Below are 13,176 nucleotides of genomic sequence, written 5' to 3' on the forward strand. Positions count from 1 at the left end.
TTTGTGTGTCACATTGAAAAACGTTCGTCTTATTCAAATGCCTAACCAAACTTTTGTTTTCAGCTTCCAGTATGTATATTTGGCAACCTATCTGGTGTTGCTAGAGGAATTTGAAGAACATTTGCAGTATGAAGTCCAAAAGGTAAAACTTCATTATTACAGTGTAATTACATGTAACAGGTAGTGTAGTTAATTGTAATAACTCATAGTTACACTGTAATAACATGTAACTGGTGGTCATTTCATTCTGTAATTACAGAGGTGTAACAACAAATGCTTGTTACCATGTTTGTTACAAAGGGGCAAGTTTCCACTAAATTCAACAATTTAGTGTTTCAATTCACCAATTTAGTATTTAGTTTCTTCTCAGCTGCATCCGATTCAGTAATAACTGTCACAAGGTCGTATCTCTTGTGGACAGATGCGCTGGGTGTCCGAGAGTATACAAATTAGATCCTCAATAGGCTCTAATTACCAAACTGTCAATCCACACTCTTCGAAATCTCCAAATCAAATGTTATTGGTCACATACACATGTTTACAAGATGTTATTGCGGGTGTACGAAATGCTTGTTTCTAGCTCCAACAGTGCAGTAATATCTAACAATTCATAACAATACACACAAACCTAAAAGTAAAAGAATGGAATTAAGGAATATATTAATATTAGGACGAGCAATGTCTGAGTGGCATAGACTAGCATACAGTAGAATAGAATGTAGTATATACATATGAGAGGAGGAAAGCAAAACTATGTAAACATTATTAAAGTGACTTGTGTTCCATTATTAAAGTGGCCAGTGATTTCAAGTCTATGTATAACTGGGTGGAAGCGGCAAAGTGATGGCTATTTAACAGTCTGATGGCGTTGAGATAGAAGCTGCTCCACTCAATGTTGTTGCTAGCACTTGCCCCCAAAGTGTACCATCTGGGTTAACTTGGTTGAGTTTATAAAAACATGTTATATCATGGCTCGGGCTAAGACCCAGATGGAGACACAGGAGGCAGATGGTATGAGTCTTAGAGTTTATTATAGTACAAGGGGCAGGCAAAAGGTAGGTCAAGGCAGGCAAAGAGTCATATTCCAAATCAGAGTCAGGCAGGTACACGACGGAAGATTCAGGACAGCAGGCAGGATCAGGACAGGCAGAAAGGGCAGAACTGGGGAGACTATGAAACACAAAAACTAGAGCATGGGAATATGCGGTTAGGATTTGACGGGACAAGACAAACTGGCAACAGACAAACAGAAAACGCAGGTATAAATACACAGAAGATAATGGGGACAAATGGGAGACACCTGGTGGAGGGTGGAGACAAGCACAAGACAGGTGAAACAGATCATGGCGTGACAGTTATATATAAGTTAACCTCACTGACTGGGGTCTACCATATGGGTGTCATTCCAGATTATAATACAAAAATAATGTATAATTAATGTTTACGCTAGCCATTATGAAAACCTGAATCTCCTTGCCATCCAAGTAAGAAGATAAGAGCATCCTGACTGGTTGCATCACTGCCTGGTACGGCAATTGCTCGGCCTCCGACCGCAAGGCACTACGGAGGGCAGTGCGCGGACCAGTGCATCACTGGGGCGAAGCTGCCTGCCATCCAGGACCTCTACACCAGGCGGTGTCAGAAGAATGCCCTAAAAATAGTCAAAGACCCCAGCCACCTCAGTCATAGACTATTCTCTCTACTACCGCATGGCAAGCGGTACCTAGTCCCAAGTCTAGGACAAAAGGCTCCTCAACAGTTTTTACACCCAAGCCATAATCAAATGGCTACCTGGACTATTTGCATTGTGTGCCCCCCCAACCCCTCTTTTACGCTGCTGCTACTCTCTGTTTATCATATATGCATAGTCACTTTAACTATACATTCATGTACATACTACCTCAATTGGCCCGACCAACCAGTGCCCCTGCACATTGGCTAACCAGGCTATCTGTATTGTGTCCCGCCACCTGCCACCCACCAACCCCTCTTTTACGCTACTGCTACTCTCTGTTTATCATACAGTGGGGCAAAAAAGTATTTAGTCAGCCACCAATTGTGCAAGTTCTCCCACTTAAAAAGATGAGAGAGGCCTGTAATTTTCATCATAGGTACACTTCAACTATGACGGACAAAATGAAGAAAAAAAATCCAGAAAATCACATTGTAGGATTTTTTATGAATTTATTTGCAAATTATGGTGGAAAATAAGTATTTGGTCACCTACAAACAAGCAAGATTTCTGGCTCTCACAGACCTGTAACTTCTTCTTTAAGAGGCTCCTCTGTCCTCCACTCGTTACCTGTATTAATGGCACCTGTTTGAACTTGTTATCAGTATAAAAGATACCTGTCCACAACCTCAAACAGTCACACTCCAAACTCTACTATGGCCAAGACCAAAGAGCTGTCAAAGGACACCAGAAACAAAATTGTAGACCTGCACCAGGCTGGAAAGACTGAATCTGCAATAGGTAAGCAGCTTGGTTTGAAGAAATCAACTGTGGGAGCAATTATTAGGAAATGGAAGATAAACAAGACCATATATATATATATATATATATATATATATATATATATATATATATAGATATATACAGTACCAGTCAAAAGTTTGGATACAGCTACTCATTAAAGGGTTTTTATTTATTTTTACTATTTCCTGCATTGTAGAATAATAGTGAAGACATCAAAACTATGAAATAATCATATATGTAATCATTTAGTAACCAAAACAAATAAATAAAAATATATTTTAGATACTTCAAAGTAGCCACCCTTTGCCTTGATGCCTACCTGGTTAAATAAAGGTGAAATAAAAAATATAAAAAATAAATGGCTGCTTTGCACACTCTTGGCATTCTCTCAACCAGCTTCACGAGGAATGCTTTTCCAACAGCCTTGAAGGAGTTCCCACATTTGCTGAGCACTTGTTGGCTGCTTTTCCTTCACTCTGCGGTCCTATTCATCCCAAACCTTCTCAATTGGGTTGAGGTCGGGTGATTGTGGAGGCCAGGTCATCTGATGCAGCACTCTATCACTCTCCTTGGTCAAATAGCCCTTACATAGCCTGGAGGTGTGTTTTGGGTCATTGTCCTGTTGAAAAACAAATGATAGTCCCACTAAGCGCAAACCAGATGAGATGTCGTATTGCTGCAAAATGCAGAATGCAGAATTATAAATAAATCACAGCCAGTGTCACCATCAAAGCACCCCCACACCATCACACTTCCTCCTCCATGCTTGGGAACAGCACATGCAGAAATAATCCGTTCACCTACTCTGTGTCTCACAAAGATACGGCGGTTGGAACCAAAAATCTCCAATTTGGACTCATCAGACCAAAGGACAGATTTCCACTGTGTTTCTTGGCCCAAGCAAGTCTCTTCTTAATATTGGTATTGACTGACCATTATGTCTTAAAGTAATGATGGACTATTGTTTCTCTTTGCTTATTTGAGATGTTCTTGCCATTATATGGACTTGGGCTTTTACCAAATAGGGCTATCTTCTGTATATCACCCCTACCTTGTTACAACACAACTGATTAGCTCAAATGCACTAAGAAGGAAAGAAATTCCACAATCTAACTTTCAACAATGCACACCTGTTAATTGAAATGCATTCCAGGTGACTACCTCATGAAGATGGTTGAGAGAATGCCAAGAGTGTGCAAAGCTCTCATCAATGCAAAGGGTGGCTACTTTGAAGACTCTAAAATATATTTTTATTTGTTTAACACTTTAACACTTTTTTTAAACACTTTTTTTGTGTTATTTCATAGCGTTCATGTATTCACTACTATTCTACAATGTAGGAAATAGTCAAAATAAAGAAAAACCCTTCAATGAGTAGGTATGTCCAAACTTTTGACTTGTACTATATATATATACTGGGATGTATAGACATTATGGACAGTAAATAGATAGAATATTTTGTTTATCTGAAGAATACGTAGTATAGAATAGTATATGTACAGCAATAATTAAATAGGATAGGCCTTGACTAGATTACAGTATCCCGCCACCTGCCACCCACCAACCCCTCTTTTACGCTACTGCTACTCTCTGTTTATCATACAGTGGGGCAAAAAAGTATTTAGTCAGCCACCAAATGTGCAAGTTCTCCCACTTAAAAAGATGAGAGAGGTGGAAAATAAGTATTTGGTCAATAACAAAAGTTTATCTCAATACTTTGTTATATACCCTTTGTTGGCAATGACAGAGGTCAAACATTTTCTGTAAGTCTTCACAAGGTTTTCACACACTGTTGCTGGTATTTTGGCCCATTCCTCCATGCAGATCTCCTCTAGAGCAGTGATGTTTTGGGGCTGTTGCTGGGTAACACGGACTTTCAACTCCCTTCAAAGATTTTCTATGGGGTTGAGATCTGGAGACTGGCTAGGCCACTCCAGGACCTTGAAATGCTTCTTATGAAGCCACTCCTTTGTTGCCCGGGCGGTGTGTTTGGGATCATTGTCATGCTGAAAGACCCAGCCACGTTTCATCTTCAATGCCCTTGCTGATGGAAGGAGGTTTTCACTCAAAATCTCACGATACATGGCCCCATTCATTCTTTCCTTTACACGGATCAGTCGTCCTGGTCCCTTTTTTGCCCCACTGTACAGTTGAAGTATACACTTAGGTTGGAGTCATTCAAACTTGTTTTTCAACCACTCCACAAATGTCTTGTTAACAAACTATAGTTTTTCGCAAGTCGGTTAGGACATCTACTTGTGCATGACATAAGTAATTTTTCACTTATAATTCACTGTATCACAATTCCAGTGGGTCAGAAGTTTACATACACTAAGGTGACTGTGCCTTTAAACAGCTTGGAAAATTCCAGAAAATGATGTCATGGCTTTAAAAGCTTCTGATAGGAAAATTGACATAATTTGAGTCAATAGGAGGTGTACATGTGGATGTATTTTAAGGCCTACCTTAAAACTCAGTGCTTCTTTGCTTGACATAATGGGAAAATCAAAAGAAATCAGTCAAGACCTCAGAAAAACATTTGCAGACCTCCACAAGTCTGGTTTCCAAACACAACTTCCAAACAGCTGAAGGTACCACGTTCATCTGTACAAACAATAGTACGCAAGTATAAACACCATGGGACCACGGAGCCGTCATACTGCTCAGGAAGGAGACGCTTTCTGTCTCCTAGAGATTAATGTACTTTGGTGCGAAAGGTGCAAATCAATCCCAGAACAACAGCAAAGGACCCTGTGAAGATGCTGGAGGAAATAGGTACAAAAGTATCTATATCCACAGTAAAACGAGTCCTATATTGACGTGACCTGAAAGGCCGCTCAGGAAGGAAGAAGCCATTGCTCCAAAACAGCCATAAAAAAAGCTAGACTACGGTTTGCAACTGCACATGGGGACAAATATCGTACTTTTTGGATCAATGTCCTCTGGTCTGATGAAACAAAAATAGAACTGTTTCGCGATAATGACTATCGTTATGTTTGGAGGAAAAAGGGGGAGGCTTGCAAGCCGAAGAACACCATCCCAACCGTGAAGCACGGGGGTGGCAGCATCATGTTGTGGGGGTGCTTTGCTGCAGGAGGGACTGGGGCACTTCACAAAATAGATGGCATCATGAGGGAGGACAATTATGTGAATATATTGAAGCGACATCTCAAGACATCAGTCAGGAAGTTAAAGCTTGGTCGCAAATGGGTCTTCCAAATGGACAATGACTCAAGCATATTTCCAAAGTTGCGGCAAAATGCCTTAAGGACAATGAAGTCAAGGTATTGGAGTGGCCATCACAAAGCCCTGACCTCAATCCCATAGAAAATTTGTGGGCAGAACTGAAAAAGTGTGTGCGAGCAAGGAGGCCTACAAACCTGACTCAGTTACACCAGCTCTGTCAGGAGGAATGGGCCAAAATTCAACCAACTTATTGTGGGAAGCTTGTGGAAGGCTACCCGAAACATTTGACCCAAGTTAAACAATTTAAAGGCAATGCTATCAAATACTAATTGAGTGTATGTAAACTTCTGACCCACTGGGAATGTGATGAAAGATATAAAAGCTGAAATAAATAATTCTCTCTACTATTATTCTGACATTTCACATTCTTAAAATAAAGTGGTGATCCTAACTGACCTAAAACAGGGAATTTTTACTAGGATTAAATGTCAGCCAATTTATTTGGCTAAGGTGTATGTAAACTTCTGACTTCAACTGTATGTACTGTACATATAGGTAGGGGTAAAGTTACTAGGCAACAGGATAGACAGTAGCATCAGCATATGTGGTGAATGTGAAAGTGTGTGTGTGTGGCATCAGTATGCATGTGTGTGGTGTCAGTATACATGTGTGTACATGTTATGTGTGTGTGGACATATGTAGTGTGTTTTTGTGTGTGTGTGTGTGTGTTGGGGTGTCAGTGTTAATATATGTGAGTGTGTGGATAGAGTCTAGTGTGTGTGCAAGAGAGTTAGTGCAAAAAGGGTCAATGCTGGTAGTCTGGGTAGCCATTTGATTAGCTATTTAGTAGTCTTGTTTAGACGTCTTATGGATTGGAGGTAGAAGCTGTTCAGGCTCCTGGTGGTTCCAGACTTGATGCATTGGTACCGCTTGCCCTGTGGTAGCAGAGAGAACAGTCTGTGGCTTGGGTGGCTGAAGATTTTGACAATTTCTTGGGCCTTCCTCTGACACCACCTGGTATAGTTTTAATCACTTAATAATTCATAAACAAACTTGATATCAGTAAAAACACTAACTAATTGGTAGGTTTACCTTTACTTGTTACTTCTGTGACCTTTCATCCTCCTTTCTCATGAGTGAGTGAAATTAGAGGTTTTTGGTAACAGAATTACAAGGCAATGTAATCTAAAGTAATCTAAAAAACAAAATATAAGTGTTGATATTAGTTGGCAGAGGTCTTTACATGATTGTTTTTGAATGTATTTCTAATACCTTTTCATACTTTTTCAGGTAGATGTTTTCTAAGACCCATTTTCTATCTGTTGGACCAGAAATCAAAGCCTTTGCTTATTCCACATTTTTAGGGTGAAAATGGTTGGAAAAGGTATATATGCCTTAATTTGTAAAATCATAGACTCTTAGCTTTCATTTGCCACCAAATTTGACATGTTCACATGTTGCGCCCATGGGTCCTTTTCAGATGAAATGCCTTCTGTACCGTATCTACTAGCACACAGCAGTTGAAAGAGACTATCCAGGATGACTGACAGAATTATTCCTCATCTTAACGGTGGATATTCACCTTCATCTGCATCTTATCCATATTATAACCCTCAATATATTGTTTTTATAAATTATATTGATTACTCATAGGCTACCTTTTGAAGCTGAACTGCAGTAACAGATAGACCGCCTGGGAGTAGGCCTTTGTGAGAGAACAGCAGGCTGAAGGCAGGCAACAGGCCGAGACAGAGAGAGGGCTCCTGCCTCCTGCACTGAGGGCCAGAGGCAGCTGAGTTGAGGGGATGGGAGGAGAGAGAGAGAGGGGGTGTCATTAGGGTAGTTTGTAATTATGTCTCTCTTTGTTTAGAGGGCCTGTGACAGGGATGAAGTGAGGGGGAGGTCTTGCTGCTGAAAAAATGTTGTGTGTCAGTTTGGTGAGTAGTTCTCTTTCTCCCTTGAGTCTTTCTTGCTGTAGCTCAGTCTCTCTGGTCTGCCTGAGACACACTAGGAAAAAGGGTCGCCGGGCTGCATGCTACAGCCACAGCGGTGGACTTTCTCATTGGGAGGCAATTCTGCGGCAGTAGACCATTCTGAGGCAATGCTAAGGAAAGGTCCGTTAGTCCTGTCATCTGGATTCTAGATGAGGATGCTTTAAAGAAGTACATTCTGTACCCATTAGAGCTCAGGATTCTGGGATACACACAGGAACACAGCTGACAGAGTTTGCCAACTGACTCTATACCTCTGAACAGGACTGAGGTAAGTCATGCTCCCTCACTTTAAAAGTTACAAAGATAGGATCACCTTTCAGATTGAATAAGAATAGTGCTGCTATTATAATGATAGATGATCAATGGTTAATGTTTGGCGATATGGTACAGGGCTTCTGACACTACCATTTGGCAATCATGTGATGTATTATTTTTCTTTGTTATTCCAGTTTACTTACAGAAACTTGTTGGTACCAATAATGTGTTTCACTGAGGTTGAGGAGTAGTGACCCCTGCAAATATAGTGTGTTGTGTCAATGTTGAGGTGATAATGGTGGTTAGGTGTTGACAATGGTAGTTATGGTGTTGACCCTGAAAGGATTGTGTTGACCAATGGGATGGAAGTGTGAGTTGACTCTGACTGGGTTTTGTTGACCATCGTCACCCCAGTGTTGACTTGCTTATAAACTCCAGCCAGGCAGACAGGGTTAAGTGTACTTTCACCTTCCAGGGGAACATCTGGTGGGCTGTCAAGGCTTGAGAGACAGTCTGAGCTGCATCTTAGATATTGTGGTGGCACTTTTACATGCTCTGCTTTCCACTGAAATTGCCTGTATGGAATTTTGCATCTTTGTGGCCAGTGTCTGACTGCGATGTACTTGGTGTACAATTATAGTTGTTTGAAATGGGGAAAAGCTAGTTTTACTGAATTAATACATCTCTACATGTTCTAGATATAGAGTATCATGTTTTATTGGGGGAATCTGCTAATGAATCTCTATCACTTCTTATTTCCACGGACAGAAGAGCAGTTGAACAGGTAGATGGAGAAGCAGCTGACTATTGGCCTGTCTCTGTTGCTGGGGCTCCTCCTAGTCATGTCTGAGGTGGGGGGGCGAAAGGAAGAGTCCCAGAAGCGCCCGTCCCGCTCCTCAGAGCTAAAAGCAGGCCGCTGCTCCTACACCTTTATCGTTCCCCAGCAGAAACTGAAGGGGGCGCTGTGCGTGAGCACCGAGTCCACCACCGGAGCCTCCAACCACTCAGAGGTAACGGCTCTGCGGGGTGAGTTCAGCCGTCAGCAGGAACAGCTGGAGAAGCTGAGGGGCCAGCTGGAACAGGAGGGGGCCCTGGTTACGGAGGTACGGGCACTACGGAAAGAGAGCGGCAGCATGAACTCCCGCATTGCCCAGCTCTACGCCCAGCTGCTGCACGAGGTTATGTACAGGAAGGACCAGGTGATCGAACAGAGGCGGGTCGAGAACCTACTGCTCAACGTCACCGCACAGGTAAACAGACAGAGAGCATTGTGGGAACAGCCGTGTTCATAAGGAGGGAAGTTAGAATCATATAACTGTATACCTGCTCCTACTATCTCTCTACTGCCTTAGTATCCTTTACCTATCGATGACAGGCATGTAGCATCTTGATACATCCCTGATTGTCCCGTTGTCTGTTGCTCGGTCATGGTGGACCAACATCCCAGATGCTGCAGATCTCCACTAGTTACAGGGAGCTGGAGAAGAAGTATGGAGCCCTCACCTCCATGATGAGCAACCAGAGTCAGCTCATCGTCCGGCTGGAGAAGCTGTGCCAGGCCACCAAGAACACTACCCCACCTCCACAGGTAGGGGGAGCTCTGTATTTATCAAACCACTGGCATTGTTATCATGGGCCTTTCTCAAGCACTGACCTTGACCCATGAAGCTAAAGTTGTACCATAACATACTATAGTACCCACAATGGTCTGTACAAAAGTCTTCATATATTTGTGTTTTATTGGACAGATGACCTCTGAACCCCTGAGTATCCAGTCCAGTGGGCGTCTGAATGACAGCTCACAGTCCAAGGAGAGGGCTAATGATGTTCAGAGAGACCAGGGTGCCCCTCCACTACAGCCACAGGAGGAGAGAGAACCCCTGCAGGGGACAAAGGTGCTCCCCACCAACATGGCCGACACCCCTACCGACGCCCCCTTCATAAGCTTCCCTGTCACTAAGACCCCAGGTAAATCACTGCACCCTCAGAGCTTATAACTGCCAACGGCACTTTCAGCTTAACCAACACTGTCTATGTAGGAATGAAGGTCTGTCTTTGTAAGACCGTGTGAAAGAGTAACACTATGTATCTTCCCCCGGCAGCGTTATCACACATTATAACACCTTGTTTCTATTTCAGTCAATACATCGCATATCTCATTGGTTCCTGCTTTGTTTCGATATTGTTTTTCGATATTGTTTTTCTGTCACCTCTGACAACAATCAGAACAAGCAAGCTGTTTTCTTTCGGTCCTTCAAAATGCTTCATTGTTTGCTGTTGGGACCTTGAGTTTGTGTATGAAACAATGTCAGTATTTTGTCAGTGTTATTTACACTCCAGAAGACACTGTGCAGAAGCTCGGGGAGTCACTGACCTGCTGATAGGACTTTGTTATCTCTCTGGGAATGCCTAAACAATGTCTAATAACTGCCAACTGTTCTTATCAGAGTAGAGACGGGGCTTTGTTAATGAGTAACACACACACACACACACGCATGCACACACACACACAAAGTTTGACTTTGATATAATATTTGCAAATTCATCAATAATATATGTTATAAATAACAATCAAATGGGCCAAAATATAATCCTCTTTTAGGAAATAAACCATCAAAAGTAGCTAATCCACAATTAGGTACCAATAACCAGATTTGTCAGCACCTCCTCTTTAGAAAGAGCAAATGGGATGAATTCCAAATAAAAATATATTAGAATCTAATTTACCAAACAAACTCTCACACACACACACACACACACACACACACACACACACACACACACACACACACACACACACACACACACACACACACACACACACACACACACACACACACACACACACCCTAATCACAGCCATCTTTAGGACATTGCTATGTAACCTTGAATTACAAGGTGATACCCCCATACAATGCACGTTGTGTGCGCCACTGGAATGTGTAAGATTACAAGGCAGAGCATTCAGATGTGTGACACCACCTTGTATGGACAGGCTACTCCCACAGTGGAGCTGAGCAGCAGCAGCAGCATGTGGACTTCACACCAGTTACAATGTAGAATAAAGGGAGCATGACTCAGAGCTTATGTGTGTGGGATGAGTGACAAGGAGATTCTTGTCTATAGAATGAGTGTACGGTTACAGTATGAATAACCCTTGGTCTGGACTGTGTGAGAGAGAGGTGATGCTTAGCCTTTCTGCGTCCGTTCATGCGGTGTACGCTTATCTCTTCTAGTGTGACATAAGACATACAACATGTGTTGTGAAAGAATGTCTTCTGCAGCAAAGAGATAAGCTGAAGCAAATCGAGAAAACATGTATCTGTGACCCTGTTGGCTCTAAAACAAACAGAATTCCAGACCACTCTCTCCATTACGTGTCTCACTCACTCCCTCATTTCCAGCAGTTGGTTGAGCCTGCCTAGTGGCAGGTGGGCGGAGTTTGGACGTTCTGGACTTCCATTAGTTCCATTGCACCAGGCAGGCTCAATCGAGCACAATTATGACTATTTGAACCCAGGTATGTTCTGAAATCCTAACTGCCTTTGTGAGCCACATACCTACACCATCTCTGTCCCTCAGGACCCTGGAGGGACTGCCAGCATGTGCTGGACTCGGGCGAGACCACCAATGGGATCTACCTGCTGCGTCCACAGAGCGCCAACCGGCTTCTGCAGGCCTGGTGTGAACAGACCAAGGCCCAGGGAGGCTGGACCGTCATCCAGAGGAGACAGGACGGATCAGTCAACTTCTTCAGGACCTGGGAGCAGTACAAGGTGCTCTCACCTCCAGTTTGCAGTGAGCCACTAAAAGTGAAGCACTCAAGAGTTTGTTATGACATCAGCCAGTGTGCTATTACCATTGCAATACAAAACACACAGTGAGTGTGTGCACTGCAGACCCATAATCCTTTCCCCTCCTCCATTTGCCTTTCATTTCAGCTGATTATATGTGATGAAACATGAGCTGTATAGTTACTGTAATTGGCAACCATCACAGTGGGCTATAAAACCAGAAAAACAGCTCGTATTACAGCTCAGAGACTCAAGAGTATCCTTCAGTTGAGGACGGTTTAACACCACAGAAATCATGAAAACTATTGCTACAGTGAACATAACCCTAAACTATCTGTTGTACCCCTCCAACCCAGCAAGGCTTTGGGAACCTTGATGGAGAGTACTGGCTGGGTCTGGAGCACCTCTACTGGCTGACCAAGCAGGCTCACTACAAGCTTCGGGTGGCCATGGAGGACTGGCAGGGCCGCCAGGTGTTTGCAGAGTACGACAGCTTCCGCCTGGAGCCTGAGAGTGACGGGTACCGTCTGAGGCTGGGGGAATACCAAGGCAACGCCGGAGACTCAATGTCCTGGCACAATGACAAAGCCTTTACAACTTTGGACAAGGATAAGGATGCTTATTCAGGTGAATCCACTCTGACCTCTACTACCCTCTCTCTTTTCATTTCTGCCTCTTTTCATGGCTGCCTGTTTGAACACCCAGGTTTAGCTTGATGAGTTGGTTTCTCTCTCCATTTCCTCATTAGGGAACTGTGCCCACTTCCAGAAGGGGGGATGGTGGTACCACATGTGTGCCCACTCCAACTTAAACGGCGTGTGGTATCGAGGGGGTCACTACCGCAGCCGCTACCAGGACGGGGTTTACTGGGCAGAGTTCCATGGGGGCTCCTACTCCCTCAAAACAGTCACCATGATGATCAAACCCACCTAACCTTCTTCCCATTAGATATACACCACAGGAGGTTGGTGGCATCTTAATTGGGGAGGACGGGCTCGTGGTAATGGCTGGAGGGGAATAGTTTCAAATGTGTTTGATGCCATTCCATTCACTCCGTTCCAGCCATTATTATGAGCCGTCCTCCCCTCAGCAGCCTCCTGTGTTATACACATGTCAATCATGCATCACAGCAATATTATGGTTCCTTCATGGATGAGGAAGGATGTTAATGAAGTTCTTATATGTTAAACAGGTATGTTAATAAGACAGCGTTAGACTGACATGCCAACACAACATGTGGAATTGTTTTCTAATGGCAATGTATTTATTTGATAAAAAATTGCAAAACAATGTTTGAAGATTACACCACAAGGTGAAGTAGGAGTCCGTTTATTTTGCTAATGAGAACTGACGTTGTGGTTTGATGCAGTGGTGTAATGTACTTAAGTAAAAAATACTTTAAAGTACTACGTAAGTCGTTTTTTGGGGGTATCTGTACTTTACTATTTATATTTTTGATGACTTTTACTTT

The 13,176-nt window shown here is 42.9% G+C and overlaps 1 protein-coding gene across 3 annotated transcripts; it reads left to right on the forward strand.

The window, feature by feature from the left end:
• Nucleotides 1–15: 15 nt before the first annotated feature.
• On the forward strand, nt 16–13,111 carry LOC109893477 (angiopoietin-related protein 2-like). Of its 3 annotated transcripts, XM_020486705.2 has the most exons (9): nt 16–142; nt 7,533–7,599; nt 7,845–7,924; nt 8,680–9,161; nt 9,359–9,499; nt 9,660–9,879; nt 11,494–11,687; nt 12,062–12,332; nt 12,454–13,111. In XM_020486705.2, exons 4-9 carry the CDS (start codon nt 8,700–8,702, stop codon nt 12,636–12,638), a joined length of 1,473 nt encoding a protein of 490 aa, XP_020342294.1. In that variant the 5' UTR covers nt 16–142; nt 7,533–7,599; nt 7,845–7,924; nt 8,680–8,699; the 3' UTR covers nt 12,639–13,111. The 3 variants fall into 3 exon arrangements, with proteins under 3 accessions (XP_020342294.1, XP_020342295.1, XP_031683351.1); XM_020486706.2 differs by lacking the exon at nt 7,533–7,599 and having other exon boundaries at nt 19–142; XM_031827491.1 differs by lacking the exon at nt 16–142 and having other exon boundaries at nt 6,782–7,599.
• The last annotated feature ends 65 nt before the right edge of the window (nt 13,112–13,176 follow it).

The sequence above is a fragment of the Oncorhynchus kisutch genome, linkage group LG6 (genome assembly GCF_002021735.2).
Source record: "Oncorhynchus kisutch isolate 150728-3 linkage group LG6, Okis_V2, whole genome shotgun sequence".
Taxonomy (NCBI): domain Eukaryota; kingdom Metazoa; phylum Chordata; class Actinopteri; order Salmoniformes; family Salmonidae; genus Oncorhynchus; species Oncorhynchus kisutch.

Coding starts and splice junctions, on each gene's coding strand:
- LOC109893477 (XM_020486705.2), top strand. CDS start 8,700: ATGGAGAAGCAGCTGACTATTGGCCTGTCTCTGTTGCTGGGGCTCCTC. Junction 9,162..9,358: donor TGCTCAACGTCACCGCACAG/GTAAACAGACAG, acceptor CCAACATCCCAG/ATGCTGCAGATCTCCACTAG. Junction 12,333..12,453: donor GGATAAGGATGCTTATTCAG/GTGAATCCACTC, acceptor TTTCCTCATTAG/GGAACTGTGCCCACTTCCAG.